The following is a 19,554-nucleotide window of genomic DNA, read 5'->3' as shown; positions in this document are numbered from 1 at the left end:
GCAAAATCTCATCAACTGTTCTTTACGTAGCATAAAAATATTTTTAAAGGGGTAAGTGCCAGCTCCTTCTGTTAAGGTTAGGTCATCATACTAAAATAGGTACTGGTACTAATGAGAGGATAACCACTGTAGAAACCTTACTTTAACAGTAAATTTCTGTAACACTGCTTTTCCTGATGCCATTATTCAGGTAAAGAAGAATTTGTAATGTATGCGCTTAACTATGATTCATTCTGTATGAAATTCTCCCAAAATACCCTTTCTCCTGAACTCTCTATCAAAAGCTACAGGCAATGCCTCTGAATGGGGAAGCTTGTGAAACTTACTGCTTGGCCTTGGTGTTTATCCGGAAACTGACTAAGCTACGCTCAGTTCTGAGTGTGAGCGCTGAACGAGCTCTGGAGAGCCAATCTTCAGCTGCCTCTCTGCAGCATCTCCAGCATAAAACAATACGTTGAGACAAATAACTTCTCTTAGAAAGCCCTGTGCACCTCGGGCACACCCTGGGACTCCTGCAGAAGTCCCCTGTAAGCAGAGCGTAGCCTCCTTCTCCTCTCTTTCCGACCAAGCACCGGACGCCACCTGCCTGTCCCCGGCACTGCGGAGCTCTGTGCGTAGCGCACCCTCACAGGGCCCCCGGCGCTGGGACGCGGCCTGGGCGGCGGGGGCGGGGCGGGGGCGGCCCCAGTGAGGGGAGGCGGGGCCGCCCCGCGCGCCCGTCGCGGCTGCGCCGGCGCCGCCACCCCCACAGCGGGCGGCGGTTCGTGCGCGGGGCCGGCGTGGGACCGACGAGGGCGGGAAGGCGCTGTCGCTGAACGCCGGCACGGTGATCTCTTCTCTTTCCTGCCTTCCCTATCCCTCTCCCCACCTTCCCTCGCTCCCGACCCTTTCTGTCCTCCCGGCGGGGAAAGCGCCGCGCGGGGCTCGCGGCGCGCGGACGGGAGGGGTGGGGGGGCAGGGGGGGGGAAGGGGGGAATGGGCGGCGGGCCCTGAGAAGAAAAGCGGTAACGGCCGCAGCGCGCGCGCCGCCGCGAGCCCGCCTTGCCGCCACGTGACCCCCCGCGCCCGCCCCCTCCTCTCCCGCCCGGCTCCATATTGGCGCTGCGCTGGCCGAGCCCGGGCACAAAATGGAGGTAACTGCGCGCGGGGCGTGGGGCTGGCCGCCATCGGCCGAGGCGGGGGTGGAAGGCGAGGCGGCTCGTGCCGCACCGCGCGGAGCTGCAGCGGCTCGAATTCCTCCCGACCCTGCGGGCGGGAAAATGCGGAGGGAAGGGGGTGGTTGGCGGCAACACGTCATAGAGCTTCTTGCCGTTCCCGCGGCCGCCGCCTCCTTGTAGCGTTCCTGGCGCGCTCCAGAGCCGCTTTCGCCTGCGACACGCCGCGTTACTCCGCAATGGCGGCGCGGGCAGGAAGAGAGAGGGAGAGGGAGAGGCGGCGCTTCCGCCGCGCGGCCCCGCGGGCTGCGGCCGCCATTTCGCAGCGCTTCGACGCGTGGGTGAGAGGGGCTCGGCCCGGGGCAGGGCTGTGGGCAGCAGAGCCCTTTGCAGGAATCCCAGAGACACCGAAACACCTGGGCCCGTATTCGGGCAGGAGTAGGGCAAGGCGAGCCCTACGCGTGCGTGCGTCATTGTTCTGCTCTCCCCGTGTTCCTCCCCGCCCCCCCCAGGCCCACCCTCCTTCCAGTGTAAGCTGCCCGGAGTAGTGAGTGCGGCAGGGATGTTCTTGAACACACAGACTGGAAAAGCATCAAGATCGTTTAGTGCAGTACGGTGCTTCTCGCAGAACAATGCTGCTACGCGTTGCAGCACCTCCCTAATATCTCACCCCTGCCCAGGGGGAGTTAAAACGTGTTGAGAGCCTTTGCTGCTCGGGGGGGGTGGGGGAAAGAAAAGTACAGAGTTCTTCTGCTTTTCTCCAAACCCCCAATTACACATGCAAAAGACCCACGACATTCGCTGGTATCCTGCCATGATCCTGGTGGGCAGTACGAAGAAGCAGTCTTGCACAAATGTAGACGAACCATCCCTGCCGTACTTGGAGGGCATTAGTCACGACACTCTCTCCTTGCTTTTCTTCCCTTTCCTCAAAACTTAAAGTTTTTTTGCTCAAATGTTTCAGAGTATGGCAAGCAAAAATAGTGCATTTTTGTGTGTGTGGTGTTTATCTTTGCTCCCTTCATTCCTGAAACCTTAAATAATTCAGATCAGAGAAACCAGCAGGTTACACTAGTTTCTGTTACTACGTTAAAAACAGAAGACACTGGATCACTTAGCAAAGCAGTTAAAAATAACTGTTTCGTGTAAGCAATTGCTTTAGCTGCCTCAGGGTTTAATAACTGGGAACGGTGATGTGTTCAAAGCTTTTGAAAGATGCTTCAGTAAAGCTTGGAAACCTATCATGTCAGGTATTAAGCTAATATCTTGGAGTTTTTTCCAGGCACATGTTCCTATTGGTGTTGGAAATACACTTCCAACACACTTAGAGCTGAGAATCAGTTTTTTCCTGCTTTTAACTTTTAGGTTTGGTAAAATACCCTACTGTATGCGCTTTAGGTCCAACTTCAGTTGCTTACAGAAAAGACCAGTGTATTTCCATAGTATTCTCTGTTTGAATGGGTGAACTTGCATCTTCGTAATGTCTGGTTTGTTTCTGTTAGCTTCTTTTCTCCTGTAAGAAATAGAGCAGTATTATAAGTAATGAGGCATGTCCTGGTGTCTTTTATCGTAACTAACACATTTCCTTGGAGACTGTTTTAAGTTCTGTAGTTAACTTGCAGTATATAATTGCTCAGCAGTTTAGCTAGTGTTTAATAATAAAAGTATTCTAAATATTTTTATCTCGAGTTAAATAGAGTATTTTGTTGGTGATAAGAATCTAGTACTGTCAGCCTTAACAACTTTCTGTAAGGAATAGTTCTGAGCCAGGGCTGTGTCCTGTCTCAGCTGATGGTGTGCGTTAGCAAGGAGACAACTCCCTTTTTAACCCTCAAGGCCTTCAGAGGCCATTGGGGCAGGGACCATGCCCCGGAGCTTTATGTTGGCCAGTGTGGAGCCTCACTGGGGAAAGCAGTGGGTGACAACTTCAGAAGGGCATTGCATACTTTCCATTACTTTGAAAAGGTATTTAAATAAGCTTATCCCTTTCCTCCCTAACAATTTCTGAAGTTTTATTTCGCCATACAGCTAGTTTGTAGAAAGCCCCTGAAGTGTTATTTTCATACGTCCTATATATGACTTAAAAAACTGAACAGGTCAGTTAAAGCACTTACTGTCCTAGTATGTCTTAGGCCAAACTGATGTTTGATGTAAAGGATTTCAGGAGTACGTTTAACGTTGCGTAGAGAGGAACTGAAGATAATACACTTCTGCTGTACTCAATAAAACCTTTTAATTTGTTTATGTGTTAAGTCATGATACTGATGATTTCACAGTTGAGTTTAATTTGAAACCGGATTTTAGCATGAAGTTATATTCAAGAATTTCCACTTTGAATAACAGCATATATTGCTCATTAGTAGAGACCTACCTGCCTGCCTTTCTGTATGCAGGAGCAAAATTTGCCAGAAGAAAACCTGAAAAAAAAACCCCTACAATCCAAACAAACAAAACCCCCACCTAATCTTGTAAATACCTATGCTTTTAAATGCAGCATAAGTATAGTTTTACTGAAGTACGTTAAATGTAGTTAACAATATTGCGTTTTGGCTACTGTAGTAGAGCTTCAAGAAACATCCAAAGTAGTAACGACTATTGGCCAAAGATACCAGTACATTAATACTAAGAGTAATTGAATTATCCTAGAAAATTTTATAGAAAAAAGGCCAAAGGGAACATGATTTTTTTATTTGAATGTATAGGTTCATCTACTGAGTTTATCTTGTAAAAGACTTCCTATTTGTAATGATACATACATTACATACATAGTACTGGGTAGTAATCAAATATGGCAGCAAAAGTAATGCAGATGCCCAGTGCTGTAGACTGCTGAGGATTGGCTGTTGAAGTTCTTGATGTTGCAAGGTAGCATCAGTAAAGGGTTCTTGTACTACTCTTAGTGGAAAATAAATCCTCTGGTTTTCCACAGTGCTGGATAGCTGATTACAAGAGGTTACACATCAGAAATTTCTAATAAGTGGTATTAGAAAAAATGTTACATGTTTTGGGGTTTAAAATCCATAGAAGCAGAATTTTTATAGTGGGTTTGGGTATCAAAGGTAGAGTTTACTTGCTGTGTATTAGTTGTATTCACAATAGTTTTGTAAGACAGTAATAGATAAAGGTTTGCTACAGATTTGAGCATTAGTTTGTACTTAGTTATTCCAACAGTTGTAAAGTGAGCTTTACTAGGTTAGCAGATGTTCTTCTTCCAGCTCTTTGTAACCATCTGCTAAATAGGCTGAGGCTTTTTATTCTACCCTTCTAAATACTTCAGGGATTTTTTTTTTCTACTTTAACCCGTTTCTTCCTGTAAACCACACCGGTGCATTGCAGCCAGAGGAGGCCCTGTGTCACAGGAACTGGGGTAAGTACTGACTTATCCAACCTGTTTTCTAGGTTTCCTAGATCTAAAAGAAAGGCCGAGTTAGAGTACCCTTCCAAAATGGCTGCTATTAAGGAAGAGAGAGAAGTGGAAGACTACAAGAGGAAAGGAAGACGATCCTCACAGGTGAGAGCATGGGTTTTTTCTATTAAAAATAAAGTAGTTTTAAGGGGAAAATATGGAAAAACCATTTCTATCTGATATATTAATATCTTTTTTTTTTCTACCTTCTTCATCCCCGTATTAGCGAGTAACTTTAAATTGCAGTTTATCACTTAAAATTTAAGGGGTGGGGTGTTAAGCATAATGGGGAAATTTTGCTTGTCTAGTTTCTGTTATAAGAAAACTGATTAAATATATGTTTCTGATTAAAGCAAGGTGTAATTATTAAGAAATTCATGCATCCTCAGAGTATCAGCAGGAACTTGATTACTGCCTACCTTCAAAGTCCTGTTTTTAGTGGGAATGAAGACAGGTTCCTATGTTCTTTTTTTTTTTTTTTTTTTAATAAAAAAATGGTTGCCTGATAGTCACTGCAAATGAAAGCGAGCTGTACTAAGTAAAAATAACTGTTTTCTTTTGCTTCTAGCAGAAATACCGTAGACTGAATAAGGTGCGTAGTATAGAGAAGATGATGTTGGGGCTGTTTCTGGGAGGATGGGAGCTAGTTACTTTGGGGTAGGGTGTGGAAGTGGGAGGGGGGGAAAGTTCTTAATACCCTTCAGAAAACAATTTTAAGATCAGCAAAAAGGGTATTAAATATGCTTATATAGCTTATCACTGAGGCATTTTCTCTTCGTATATTTGGATTTGTTTGCTTTCTAACATTACTTTTTCAGGTTGTCTGAATATCTTAGCTAGTTCAAACCAAGTTTTTTCTGGAATGATATACTACTGCAATGTGGGAGGGCCTATACATTTGAATCACGAACAAATCTTGTCTGAGTTGCATGTGTCTGGTAGTGTATGGTTATTTTGTATTAGAGTATGGTGTGTAAAGTCCTTTTGGAAGGAATGTTGAAACTCTCTTCACTCATTTGGACTTTGGATTGAGTGTAACTGGGGTTATCAGCCGCATACTAAATAAGCTCTTGTAGTTCACAAAAGTAGATTGCCCTGCAATGATCTTTAGAAGCTATTGAGTTTCTAGAGAATGCTTCACAGGGAAAGTTGCTGAGGCCCCAGTTGCCTGTAAGCTTTCTTGTTTCAGAAGACAGTCTAGGATCGTAGTGCCCGGGGAACAGGGTGGTCTCAGGTTTAGCCACAGCTGTGAGTGTAGGTTTGGTGACAGGCATTTTGTGGACACCTGCTGCTGCTTAGAGGTAGAATGCGTGGGAGGGCTCCACTGCAAAACTGTGTCTTTAGAGAGAAATAACTGCAACTCCAAAACGCTGACGATTCAAAACCCCTGCCATAGGAAATTTCAGTTGATGGCAGCCTCAGGATAGAAGCAGTATGTATCTGCAGCAGTGTTGTCAAAAGGTGTCGGGATTTCTGCACAGGTGAGGATTTTTGCAGGACTCTCAGGAGGTTCTAGCTGCCATCTTCTCTTCCCCTCGTAGGCGAGAGGTACAGTTACAGTGCGCCGAGCGTGCGGGGGTTTCGGTAGGGCCTGGAGGCAGCGGTTGGGTTTTGCTGCAGCAGGAGCTGAGCCGGGCCCGCAGCGCCGGCCTCTCCCTGGGCCCCGCGGCGGGGCCCCGCCCGTGGCGCCACTGCGGCGCCGGCCCGCGCGCGCCCCGCCCTCGGCTCCATATTGGCGGCGCGGCGGCCGCGGCTGAGCACAAAATGGAGGCGGCCGGGCCTGCGCAGAGCTTGGGTTGTAGGGGGGTAGGCTAAATTTGAGGCAGAATGAAAGATCTCCGCCTCCGCAGAGGCTTCTAGTGTGTCTGGAAGCCCCTCTTAACAGCTATGGGGGAGAAACGGTGTCTTGGCGACTAAAGGCAGGCTGGGCGTTCTTGCAGCTGCTCTCCCCACCCCCACCAAAGGAGTGCTGCAAAATGGCGTGCTGGCCTGCCGTGTCAGCTGAGCAGGAGGCAGCCTGCTGATTCTGATAGAGCAGGGTGATAGTTACACTAAGGGAGAGATTTGTTGTGCAGGATTTTCTGTCCAGGAGAGACTGCTGTTAGAAATAACTTGCAGCAGGACAACTGAAAAGCAGCATCTTGTGTGATTGAGGACAGCACTCTGAAAACTACAGTGAGAACAAACTGCCTAAAAAAAAAAATGCCTGATTTCTCCAAGAAAGTGTAGCCACCTATTTTTGGATAGAGTTCCTATAATATGTATGTGTCCTGAGGATAATTTCTTTCTAGTAGAACAGAGAAGCTGTAACAGCAGTTGTTCTTTGTGCTGTACGAGAACAGCAGTTCACGTGCACATAATAACAATAAGCAGAAAAAAGCTTCATTTTTCCTTACCTGAAAAATCCTCTGATCATTCTTTTAAGGTAAAAGCACTCTTGAGTTGTTAGCTGAAAACTCTCGTAGCCTTGAGGAGTATGTGTAGAAGAGTTTGAAACACTTAGTGTTCCCAGCTTTAACATAACTCAAAACTGTCAGTAGATTTTTTTTAAAAATTGCAATTAGCAACAAATAATGCTTGACCTAAAGCAGTTTCTATATGCAGTAGGTATGTAATCCTATAAAATTAGAAGTTTACATGTAGTGGGAAGGGAGTTGTTGGGGTTTTTTTATACCTTTGTAGTCGGGATCACTTTAGAAGACACTAGAAGCTTTACTTTGTACTCATGGGACGACTGACTGCTAAAGATTTATATGATGATGCTGAGGTAACAAAGCCTTAAATAGAAAGCTGTTTGTGAGAATGCTGGGATTCTTTCTCACAAAATTCAGCAGATGTAAGGGCAGGGATTTACTTCCTGGATAGCTTTTCATAATCTTAGTTACTGTTTCCTGTAGTACAACCTGAGCATTAACCAGCGGTTTGCTAAAGCACTGTATAATTGAGAAACTCTCACTGAAAGGGGCGTAAGCTTTCCTGGCCAGCCCTAGCAGCATCGCAGAAGTTAAAGCACTTCAGATTTAAAGCAGAATGTCTACAGATAGAAGTCTATGGCTGGTGTTATGTAGTTTACCTCTCAGGATAATACTGCATATAGTCTGGTTTAATGCCCTCTAGCAGGAACAGTGAAGGCTGTTGAACACTGATGCTGCAGAACTGAAGTCATACACAGCATAGCCGGCAAGCACCTTGTGGAGTGTTTTTACATGCACAAAAGTACCCACTTGCTGAATGAGATTTTAATAAGACTTCTCTGACGATAGGAGTTGTAAAACAAATTTTTGTAAACTCACTGTCAAATTCCAGGCCTACTAAAAAAGTGCAGCATTGAAACAGCAGAAACACAATTGTACTCTTAAGCCCATTTCAGCCATGTGATAGAAAACTGAGCTTGCAAATTTGCACCTTTTAAAATGTGACTGATCACATATAGGCAATGTTACCAAGAGCTATTAAAACTTGCTTGTTCTGTGATGCTTGCTAAGTTACCCATCTTATTCCAGTGGTTGTACCCACTACTGGTCATTGATGAGTTGTTCATGGCATTTTTTTGTCTGTAGGACATAGGTCCATATTGCTTCACATTTGACAGGTATTTCTTATAACACTAAAATCCACATATGTACTTGGCACTTTCTTGCTTACGTGTACTCCAATCATAAAATTACGCAAGTACAAAATTTATAATTTCAAGGAATTTAGAATTGATATGTTTCTTAAAAATGTGTGAAAGTAACCTTTCAAAATGGACATCCCCAAAGAGTAGACACTCAGTCTGAGCAGGACCCTTTTATTCTTGCATACCGCGTCCTTAAATTTTTTATACTTCCGCATAATTATGTTTCATAAGGTGTCAGAGCTTCCCTTTATCTAACAGTGCGTCATCCCCAGTCCCTACAGCGCGATCTGCAACTCAAAGATAGGCACAGAGTGAATGCACTTCAGGGTGCTGGGGAGCAACCAAGTTACCTAGTATATGGAAATCCCTTTACTGTTTGCATTTTAGCACTCTTAAGTTGTTAGTTAGTGTTCTAATTAAAATCACACCTCATTAAGTGTTTACTATGCTGCTGTCTAAACCCATTAGAAGTCATTGTTTTTATGTAAATGTATTTCACCTATTTGTAGTTATAATGTGCAAAGATAATTTCTAGTAATTCAGTGAAATTTTAATTCTGTGGTTTGTATTCAAAATATGTTTTCAATTTTTTGATTTTCTAGGGCCATGAGCCAAAGGAGCCAGAGCAGTTACGAAAGCTGTTCATTGGAGGTCTGAGCTTTGAAACAACAGATGATAGCTTGAGAGAGCACTTCGAGAAATGGGGCACGCTCACGGACTGTGTGGTAAAGTCTCTGTTGTTAGTTTGTGCTTTTGAAAGGATTAGGTACTTAAAGTAGCACAGAAATTCAGAGTGCCTCCTTGTGTGTTTGCAGGTGATGAGAGACCCACAAACAAAACGTTCCAGAGGCTTTGGCTTTGTGACTTATTCCTGTGTGGAGGAGGTGGATGCTGCCATGAGTGCTCGACCACATAAGGTTGATGGACGCGTGGTTGAACCAAAGAGAGCAGTTTCAAGGGAGGTGAGTTAGTGTTCCAGTTAACTGTATATCCTAATCTTTACCTAATAATTTAAAGCACTGAATGTCATTTTTGGTACTGCAGGATTCTGTAAAGCCTGGGGCACACCTCACAGTAAAGAAAATATTTGTTGGTGGAATTAAAGAAGACACAGAAGAATATAATTTAAGGGAGTACTTTGAAAAATATGGCAAGATTGAAACCATAGAAGTCATGGAAGACAGGCAGAGTGGAAAGAAAAGAGGCTTTGCTTTTGTAACTTTTGATGATCATGATACAGTTGATAAAATTGTTGGTACGTAACCTCTTTAGTGAGAAATGACTTACGGGATAAAAGTGTTCAAATAAGATTTCATAACAGCCATGTGTAGAATGAGGTGTTTGCATGATCAGCTGCTTTACTGTTGTGTAAGGGATAGGGTTGATTTAGTGTTACTTTTCAAAGCATGCTCATGCCTTACAGTAGCTTTCTATGAGAGTTTTACACTATGTTGCTGTGGTGTGATTTTCTAACTTTCCTATTTCACTATTTTCTGTAGTTCAGAAATACCATACTATAAATGGACACAACTGTGAAGTGAAAAAAGCACTCTCAAAACAAGAGATGCAGACTGCTAGCTCTCAGAGAGGTGAGTTGTAGTTGTGCATAGCTATTTTGTGTAACAGGTTTTCAATTAATGTAATTCAAGTGAAATATTTTGTAGGTCGTGGGGGTGGCTCAGGCAACTTCATGGGCCGTGGAAACTTTGGAGGCGGTGGAGGGAATTTTGGCCGAGGAGGAAACTTTGGCGGGAGAGGTAAATGGCTGGAATACTAGTATAGAATGTGATTTATCTTTTGGTTGGTTTTTTTGTTTCCTGTGTCAGTTGGCTCAAACACTTGACATGTGTGTTCAGGAAAACATTCTCATCTGTTTTGTGTTCTAGGAGGCTATGGGGGTGGTGGTGGCGGTGGTGGGAGCAGAGGAAGCTTTGGGGGTGGTGACGGATACAATGGATTTGGTGATGGTAAGTGTATTGTTCATTTCCTTTTCTCCCCAATGTTAGAACCAGCTGTAAGTCTTGCCTTCACCTTGAAAGCAAAGTCTATTTTGGTGATAATGTGAAAATGGCAATAACAAAAATAAAACGTCTGCATTGTAGAGCTGTGAAGAATTAACTTCTTTTTGTTCTCCCCACAAAATAATGGGTGGAAAAAATACTTGTTTGTATTTACCCTTTAAAAAATCTCGTATGACAAGGTCATGAGGGAGCTGTTTATTATTGAGAACTAAGTAAAGATTCTGATGTCAGTTGAGATGACTAAAACTGAATAAAGCAGTAATCAACTGTCATACCAGAAATGTTTTCAGTTGGCTCTTAAGACTTCTTTTTGTGGTTCAGTAGTATCTTTTTCATGATGCAGTTAGGATGAGTATCCAACATGCATCTGAAGAGAAATACAGAAATTACCAAAAAGCAAAAAGGGATGAGACAAGTAGCATGTAATTAATTACTTAGGTCCTGACTTTATGGGCATGGGGTTGTTTTTTAAATTAAATAGTTTAGATAAATCATGCAACCACAATGAATATAGTACAGGGAAGGTGCCGTGGGTCATTTTTATTGTTCAAGTGTGTTGGTTTGGGGTTTTTTTGTTAAATGGATCTTTCCTTACTGGTACTTAGCTTTGGTGTGTTAAGTTTGACTCTTCTTCTGTTCAAAGGTGGCAGCTATGGAGGCGGTCCTGGCTATGGCAGCAGAGGAGGTTATGGTGGTGGTGGAGGACCAGGATATGGAAACCCAGGTGGTGGATATGGAGGTGGGGGAGGAGGATATGATGGCTACAATGAAGGAGGAAATTTTGGTGGTGGTAAGATTGCAGCTTTAGTTTGACATCCATGGTTCTTAGGTTTCATTTTGTAACACCTGAAATATGGTAATGCATAAAATGAGTTATATGAACAGGTTTTAATGTAGAAGGCCATGTTGCATAAAGAAAGTTCTTTTCCATGTGGATCAGCTTTGATAAAGTACAACGTTGTTTTGCCAGGGATGTATTTTTCAAAAAGCTTTGGTTATGAATCTGTGCGTGGAGGCAAAGTATAAGAATTTTAAGTTTTGACCATTTCAAGTATGTTGTCCTTGGATACCAGGTCACAACATGTAGATCACATCCTCCTTTGTGAAGACTATACAGATTTTTATAAGGTTTTTTTAATTATTTTCCTGAAATTTGGGGAGTTCAGCTGCTAGAAGTGCTATATACTTGCTGTACTTTCTGATGTATGTGTGCAGTATGTCCATTACACTTCTGTCTTTTGCTGGAGTAAATAGTCATGTACGTTACTGTCATACGTGCAAGGTTGTGCAGTAGAAGAACAGTGGTGAAACCTATGTTTTTCTGACTTTGGGGGCCTTAATTTGGCCTATTGGGTTAACAGAAAATTGCCTACTCAAATGTGCTTATAATGTGATGTGTTTCATCTTTGATAAAATACCAATTTCTAATAGTAAAAATACCAAGGGTCTTTGTTACTTGTGCAAGTATTGCATAGAGGTTTTCATAGAGGTCACATCAAAATACATGAACTTAATTTTAAGTTGTTCTAAACTCCTGCAATTTATTTTTACATTGGATGTCAGAATTTGGTGATCTTCATGTCCTAAGTGTTGAACAAACATGGCTTTATAAATTACTTGTTTCAGGTAATTATGGTGGAAGTGGAAACTACAATGATTTTGGCAATTACAGTGGACAACAGCAGTCTAACTATGGTCCCATGAAAGGTGGTGGCAGCTTTGGTGGCAGAAGTTCAGGCAGTCCCTATGGTGGTAAGTGTGATTCTGTACAGAAAATATTTTTTGAGTTAAAATCCCTTGTTCATGTATTTCAGTATACACACTGTTTTTTTAGGTGGTTATGGATCTGGAAGTGGAAGTGGGGGCTATGGTGGTAGAAGATTCTAAAAATGCTACCAGAAAAAGGGTAGGTGTAATGCATATTTATAATGATGATTAATGATGTACAACTGTTCACTGAGAGTAATAATTTTCTTATCCTGTATTCAACAGGCTACAGTTCTTAGCAGGAGAGAGAGCGAGGAGTTGTCAGGAAAGCTGCAGGTTACTTTGAGACAGTCGTCCCAAATGAATTAGAGGAACTGTAAAATCTGCCACAGAAGGAACGATGATCCATAGTCAGAAAAGTTACTGCAGCTTAAACAGGAAACCCTTCTTGATCAGGACTGTCATAGCCACAGTTTGCAAAAAGTGCAGCTATTGATTCATGCAATGTAGTGTCGATTAGATGTACATTCCTGAGGTCTTTCTCTGTTGTAGCTTTGTCTTTCTTTTTTCTTTTTATTTTCCCATTACATCAGGTATATTGCCCTGTAAATTGTGGTAGTGGTACCAGGAATAAACAAATCAATGAATTTTTAACTTTTCAATATTTGTGTAGTTCAGTTTTTCCACATTTAGTACAGAGAACTCTATAACAGAAATGAAATGTAGTTTAGGGTGTTTCCTTGTTAGTTAATAGAGAAGATAAATGCATTTCTCAATTACTATTTTGTATTAATTTAAAGTTAACAATAGAAACACCTATTGATTTGCAGTCTTAAGGGGTCTAGTCTCAGTGTATATACGTAACTGTCATTGACATGAGTTACATAGGCATACAGAGGGAAAACATCTGTATGTTGCATTATAGTTTGTTTAGATGTATAACTAGGATTGAGTTACTCAAATTAGTGTTTGTGAATCATAGAACTAAGCTTTACCTTAATGAAAATTTCAAATTACTTTTTGGTTTGTGCATATTTTTTTAATTTGTAGTTCTGTATTAGTACTAGCGCTTCAAGAAAATAAGGCATGATAAATATTTTAACAAGACCAACTTTAGACACATGAAAGCTGTCTCCCGTCTCATTTGAGATGCATAAGGGATAACTGAAGTTGTTTAAGTCCTGGGTGAAGAGAAAAAGAAATTTGCTTTTTACCTTTATATTTATTGTAATTCCCGAGAAGTTAAGGTGGGGGGAATCAAGTGCCTGTTTCCTTGGGATATACAATGATTCTGTTTCAATAAAACTATACTTTGGGGAGGGTGGCTTGGAATTTTCATCCCCTTTGTCCCCATTTCCTTCTCCCTCGCACCAGACTGCACTGTTTCAATTAAATGAGGCGTCATAGTGAGAGTAATAGGTATGTTCCTCATAATTTAATGGCTATATACTTTCTTGCATGCACCCTAGGCAATTTTCTGGACACATTCTTCTGACTGGGAGCCAAGGGTAGCTCAGGTGTAATCACTGACAGTCCCAGGTAATGCATTTCAAAAGCCCATTCCCCATGGGCTCTTTAATAGAGTTCTTGAGCTGTTTCCCTGGCAGATGTGTGTGCTAAGCTGAGAGCTCACAGATTAAACACCATCTAGTTCTATTTTACCCACTAGAAACTCCCACAACGTAGAGTGGTACAGCCCCGAGTTTCCACAGGCAGAATGATAGTGTGCTACAACTGGATTTGGTGCAGTGGAGTAGAAAATGTGACCAAGTACATACGGCTAGAAATTGTAATTCATTCTCACTTCTGACCTCCAAATTAAGGCACTGCAGTCTGTCCTGTCCTCATCTGATGTGAATTCTCTTGACTATTGCCAGGCCAGTGCTTGCTGTCAATTCAGACTCAGAAGAGTAGGGACCCAGTCAATAAAAGAAATACTCAGACACTTGGCAATATGTATTGGAATTACTCACGCCTGTTTCACTTCTGGGTCAATGTGCAGTATAAGGTAAATGCAATTCCAGTGTAGGAATGAATCTGCAAAGATGTATGAAATTGCTCAAGGCATAATCAGTCATATTAATAATGAATTATAATTTTTAAGAAGTGGTAGAAAAATAAGTGTGTTGTTTGAAAAAAATTAAACATGTTATTTAAACGCTGTTATTGGAGTGTATTTAGACTGCAGTACACTAAAACAAGGAACCAGTGTCAAGATGGTAGCCTCCAAAAATGGATTTCTGCTTATTCTTGTCTGTGGAGTTCTGAAAGATCTCAAAAGTTAAAGCAAGAATTGGTGGTTTAGTGAACGCTTCTGTTGTTGTACATGTTCATTTGGGCTTGGGGTGGGGGGGAGGCTGTACTTCAATAAAGGCATTTTTTAAACAACCCATTTGAGTTTGAAAACATGGGAAACTAAACCACAACTCACTAGGGAGTGAGACACCTAACTACCGACTTGCTTTGTACGTTACCATGCTAGAAGATGTGTAGACTTGCACCTGGGGCCTGCATCTGATTGCAGGGGCAACTGGAGGATGGGGTTGATTTCCCTTCTGACAATTGATCTGGTATTTCTAAATTTTTTTAGAATGTATTGACAGTGTTGTTTTTAACAGGGCCTCTTGTAGCTGTACTGTGACTACAATGTTAACTTTGAAAAATAGTGTTATAATAAACTTTATGAACAAGATCTGTATGCAACCTTTTAAGAGATGGATGTAAGTGACCGCTTTGTAGGTGGGTGGGGTAGCTTAGCTGTTGTGTGTGACGTGGAAAAGTGTAAGCCATGAGGACAGTGATCCGCCAGCTTTACAGAACCTAGGATGTACTTCTTTGATCCATACATTGCTAAGGAGACTCGTAAGACAGGACTTCAGCAGCCTATTGAGTATGGAGAAGTCAGCCTAATTAAAGAATGACAAGGCAGCAGGAGCAACAGCTTCAACTTCCAGAAAAGTGAAGGAATAAGATACTGTGCTGATAGTGAGCAGCTTTCCCAAGGCTAGTTAAATCTGCTTATCACAGCTGAAATATCGAAGAAAGTCTAGCAAGAGTTCTTCACCTTTTGGAACCTCCTTGAGTGATAGCTACTTGAGTTGACTCAAAATCAATAGGTCTAGCATTTAGACCTGAAAGGAAGGGCAATGAGCATAGGTAAGGTTTGCCTTTAAAATTTTTCATGAATTATAAAGAGTGGTGGGAGGTTTTTAAACAAGGTAAGAGTAATTTCTTTAATTTTCAGGTTGAATGAGAAGCTGCTGCTTGACAAAATGGGGAATGTCTTGCACATCCTCTTCAAATGAAGGTTTCTGACTGGGTAAGATTTGTAGTGTATAGTAAAATGTGTTTAACCCTTATTTCCTTCTAGGCTTTCCTTTGACAGCCTTTTAGTATCAAGGGAGGCCATAAGTACTAAGCAGCAAATATTCCAGCGTACGTCATCCAGTGTTTCCTGTTCTGGATGAAGGCTGCTTGCTGGCATAATTGCTATTAAAGAATCTTCTGTTCCTGGCAGATACAAAATTGCTTTGTGTCTGAGATCAACAAAACAAATTGATGTTTTGAAATAATGTGTTTTGGTTACTGGGGAGTGTGCTGGGGTGGGGGGAAATTGTTCTGTACCTTGTCACAGAAAGAGGTGCCCCAGAGAAGCCCAGAAAAGCAGTGACCCTGAAGTGGTTCTTCAGTTCTCAGCAGTGTGTGACACGCTGCTGCTGCACCCATTCTGGGAGGGAGCTTGGCATTGGTGCAAGCTGGGATTTCCCTCCTACATAGTGGACCTTGGCTTAGCAGGTGATGTTGTATTTACCTCCACAAATCAAAGAGCTCCCTTTGAGATTCTGGGTGCTTTTAGGCAGGATAGTAGAGACCAATACTGTCATGATACCGAGCTGAAACTACAGTGGCATTTGTACAGGTGAATGGCAATAAAAACTTCTTGTGGAATCTTGATTTTACACAGATTGGAACATGTATTAACTCTTGGAACATGTATTATTTCCATTTCTGCATCCTTGGTTGTTAGAGGTCTTTTTATAAAGTACTTCAGCATCTATTTAAACTTCCCAATACATTTCTGAGCATGTGCATTCTTAGGAAGTCAATTTCTATTTTAGTGTTGGTTTACTTCAGTAGCTCTGAAAGTAGTCAAATGGAACCTGCCTAGTCAGAGGCAGTTGCATGTTCACAAACTGATTCAAGTATTTAAACTTTTTACCTGCTGCCTGTAGGCTTCCACAAAGTAATTCCTGACTTTTTAATATACAATTAAATGTAATTTGGAAGTAATACAGAGAGATTTTCATAAAATCAGAAGCTATTTAATTGAAATTCTCATGATGACTGCATATATTTTTTAAAAAACGACACAAATTTGTGTCAGTCATAATCTGAAGCTGCAGCAGTACAGTCACAGTTGCCTCAGTATGGTAATGTGCCAGATAGCTTGTTGCTGAGGTGACAAGCTTGCTTTCTTAGACCTAAAAGTGGGAGGAAACCTGTGCTTTTGCTGTGCGTGGCAAAACTCCCACAGGCACGTGTGCAGCAACAGGTTATGGGGAACAGCATTGCCCCTCAGGTGAGGGCAAATGCTCATGTACTTGAGTGGTCTTTGGATTTTTTCAACAGTAAAATTTTGAAAATGTTTTGAAATGGGTTTTTAACAAAAACTTTGTAGTTTACATTCTGGTACTAGGCCTGTGTATAGAGCAGAGCTCTACTTTTCCACATTGCTGCAGACTTGTTCCATGCTCTGGACAGGTCTTTTTGCACCGCATACAGAAACAGATAATCACTGTTAGAATTATTTTCACACTTTGATTTATAACACTCTTGTTAGACTAATTTGCTGAATTCAAAATTCAGTTATTTATAGCCAAATTTGTTCAGAAATAACTTTGACCAAAATAAACACATTCTTAGGGGAATACTTGGTCAAGTGTATGTATCTCTGTCCAAGAGGCACTTCTAAGAGTTAAGAACGTTGTTTCAGGGTCATGCTTTTGTTTACTGGCTTCTATTGAAAATAGCAGCTGTAAATGGAGATGGGGATATGAAGATGCAAGTGTAACGAAGCATTGGTCCCTAAGCTGCAGTTGTACAGAGATTTACTTGATAACAAAAATGGTACTTCCAGGTAGTGAAGGGGGTTTCCCCAAAAGCAGCCCAGATTGATGGAGAATTGGTAACTCTTATTACAGAAAACTGAAATTAAACATGGCATTTTAACTTTGATATCCTTTCAATACTTAAGGTTCCTAGTCTTTTCAAGCATTGACTGTGTGATGTACTGACATGCTGTCTTTGGTTCCTGTGTTTAAGCCATTAACATGTTTTCATGTACTGTCTACACTGAGGTGGAATATTCACAAATGAGTCTGTGGTCTCTGACAAGTGTGTGTATCTTAAATTTGTGTGGAGCATGTGAGATCTTGAGTGTCACTGAAATTCAGGTATCTGATAGATGATTCTTTTTCTGCTGTGGGTGCTACAGGTTGACATCTCTCTCTATTAGCTTTTTCCTGAACTAAAGTATCCAAGTATCTCCATAGAAGAAAAAATGGCCTTCATGTAGAAGATAATATCGCAAGATTGGAAACAGAATAAAATGGTGTAATAACTGACAAAGACTTCAAGAGCAATGGTGCTAGTGTGCTGACATCTTAGAACTTGTGGTTAAACAAGTTAAAATAGCATGGAAATTTAAAATTTCAGTATAGTCCATAATGGATTGAAATTTGTTAAAATATTTCAATTTTGTATCAGAATAAAGTGTATATTATCAAATGACTTACAATCTAAAATGCGTTGGCATCACCTTCTTTTAGTGCCGTGAAGAACACGAAGTGGTCTTGAATTATTTCAGCACGTTTTCTTACAGGATCATCTTTCTGACTTGGGACTGCAAGCCAAAAAATTTTGGTTTAGCCCAGTGTTTCAGCTTTACTCTTAATAGTTTTAAAACTGAATGTTTTGATCCAGAAACAAATGGTCTCTACATGGCAGCTTGTCAACGCATGAGGTTAGCATTGTGATGCTTTAGATTTGGCAATGTCACTAGTGATTCTCAGGTTTGGGAACGTACTTTGTACCTCAGTAATGATAATAATAAAATGAAGGTTATAGTTTGCAATCTGATGTTTTTATATAGGTAATGTGGAATTTTTTTCCTTAATGATGTTGGGTGTTTTGATGAGAGTGCAGCATTCACTGTGTTGATGATGTGAAGAACACTGGTTTAAACTGAATGCAAGTTGTCACAGGCCGAGTTACTTCAGCCTGATTCTTCACCTGGTAAAATTCAAACAAGGCTGCTGTGTTAACTGCAGGTTTCTTCTTGTTGCACTTTTGTTTTGGTAATGGAAGGAGTATCTTTGTATTATGTTTTAGACAAATGGGTGGTGCAGCCTGTAAAGGCTGTAAGCATGCTGTTTGCCTTTGGGTTTCACCTTAGTGAACAAATTAAGGAACAAGTGGAAGTGCAGGGCAGGAGTTTACTGAGGTGTCTGTTTTATAGCCGATCTGTAATTAAAAGTATTTCTATTGTAGCTGTAGACAGAATTTTCTCTGACAGACATTTGATAGTGTAGTTAATGGCAAGGGGAACCCCGGAGCTCTTTAGGTGCTCTGTGCTTTGCCATCAGCCCTGCCTGTGTGTAAGAGTTACTGTGTATCAGTGTTGAAAGACTATCCGGGGCCATGGCTCGGTGTGCTTGCTCCTTGATGCCTATGCTCTAAAATTGCCATCCTTAAATATGGATTAGTCCTCTTGTTTTAAATGGCAGCAGTGTCTTGCATTCCCCTAGTGCTCAGCCAGGCTTGGCAATTGTTGGGGTTTTCCTTTCTGAGCAGTGCTGGTGCCAAAGCTGGGAGGCACATTTTAACAGCATCAGAAGGGAAGATAACCCCCGCTGCTGCAGTAGTTTTGATGTAGGACAGCCAGGCACCAGCTAAATTCTCTAGAGCAAATAAAGTCCATTAAATCGAGTCTCCAGGTTTTCAACCATTATTGCTGACCATTTACTCCAAGCAGAGGAGTGTTTCTGCATTCAGAGTGTGTCAAGGACGGGGCAGGGGGATGGCCTGGCACACAGCTCACACAGAAGGTCAGGTAAGCAGCCCCAAGGTGCAAGCTGGATCACCTAGATCTGCATTTTCCAGTGTCTTCTGCAAAAGCACAGATGTTAGTACTTGATGCAACAGGTTCCTAGTACTCATGAGATGCTGGAAAGCTGAGCCGAATTTTTTCATGACTCCACTGTATCTGCAGTGTCAGACACAGACAATTTGCAGGGCAGAACCTCACTTGAAAGTCTGCAGCAAGTAACTATATGAGAAGCCTCGTGAAATCTTTTTCTCTTCAGGTAGGTAGGGCTGGAACATCTGCAAGTCCCAGGTTTAAGTACCAAAGACTTCCTTCTGGTCCTGGTACTTGGCAGTACCCCTGCCTTTTAAAGACGATGTAGTCAATAGGATCATGGCTCCTGGTGTTACACTGCCCTGGAACAAACCTACCTTTGTGGTGAAGCTGTTCCTGCCCTGCTTTTCCTCCCCCTGCTCTGCCAAGGCAGAGGGGCAGGAAGAACGTGTTTGCACCAGGTGCCTCTGCTATTCAGAACTGGTAAATGAGTTCACAGAAGATAGAGA

General features: G+C 41.9%; 1 protein-coding gene across 11 annotated transcripts; it reads left to right on the top strand.

Moving 5' to 3' along the window:
- The first annotated feature begins 730 nt into the window (after positions 1-730).
- HNRNPA3 (heterogeneous nuclear ribonucleoprotein A3) lies at positions 731-17,697 on the top strand. 11 transcript variants are annotated; one of them, XR_007204779.1, is made up of 14 exons: positions 1,034-1,133; positions 4,554-4,665; positions 5,129-5,152; positions 8,782-8,904; positions 8,995-9,141; positions 9,224-9,434; positions 9,679-9,768; positions 9,829-9,936; positions 10,066-10,146; positions 10,844-10,990; positions 11,827-11,952; positions 12,035-12,106; positions 15,152-15,226; positions 17,423-17,697. XR_007204779.1 is itself a non-coding variant. In XM_048309478.1 (13 exons), exons 2-12 carry the CDS (start codon positions 4,600-4,602, stop codon positions 12,085-12,087), a joined length of 1,176 nt encoding a protein of 391 aa, XP_048165435.1. In that variant the 5' UTR covers positions 731-826; positions 4,554-4,599; the 3' UTR covers positions 12,088-12,106; positions 12,193-14,599. The 11 variants fall into 11 exon arrangements, 9 of the variants coding, with proteins under 9 accessions (XP_048165435.1, XP_048165440.1, XP_048165442.1 ...); XR_007204778.1 differs by having other exon boundaries at positions 17,402-17,697; XM_048309478.1 differs by lacking the exons at positions 1,034-1,133; positions 15,152-15,226; positions 17,423-17,697 and adding exons at positions 731-826; positions 12,193-14,599.
- The last annotated feature ends 1,857 nt before the right edge of the window (positions 17,698-19,554 follow it).

This window comes from Corvus hawaiiensis, chromosome 7 (genome assembly GCF_020740725.1).
Source record: "Corvus hawaiiensis isolate bCorHaw1 chromosome 7, bCorHaw1.pri.cur, whole genome shotgun sequence".
NCBI lineage: Eukaryota > Metazoa > Chordata > Aves > Passeriformes > Corvidae > Corvus > Corvus hawaiiensis.
This window is presented reverse-complemented; position numbering and strand designations above follow the sequence as displayed.

Coding starts and splice junctions, on each gene's coding strand:
- HNRNPA3 (XM_048309479.1), top strand. CDS start 4,600: ATGGCTGCTATTAAGGAAGAGAGAGAAGTGGAAGACTACAAGAGGAAA. Junction 9,142..9,223: donor AGAGAGCAGTTTCAAGGGAG/GTGAGTTAGTGT, acceptor TTGGTACTGCAG/GATTCTGTAAAGCCTGGGGC. Junction 9,435..9,678: donor TACAGTTGATAAAATTGTTG/GTACGTAACCTC, acceptor TATTTTCTGTAG/TTCAGAAATACCATACTATA.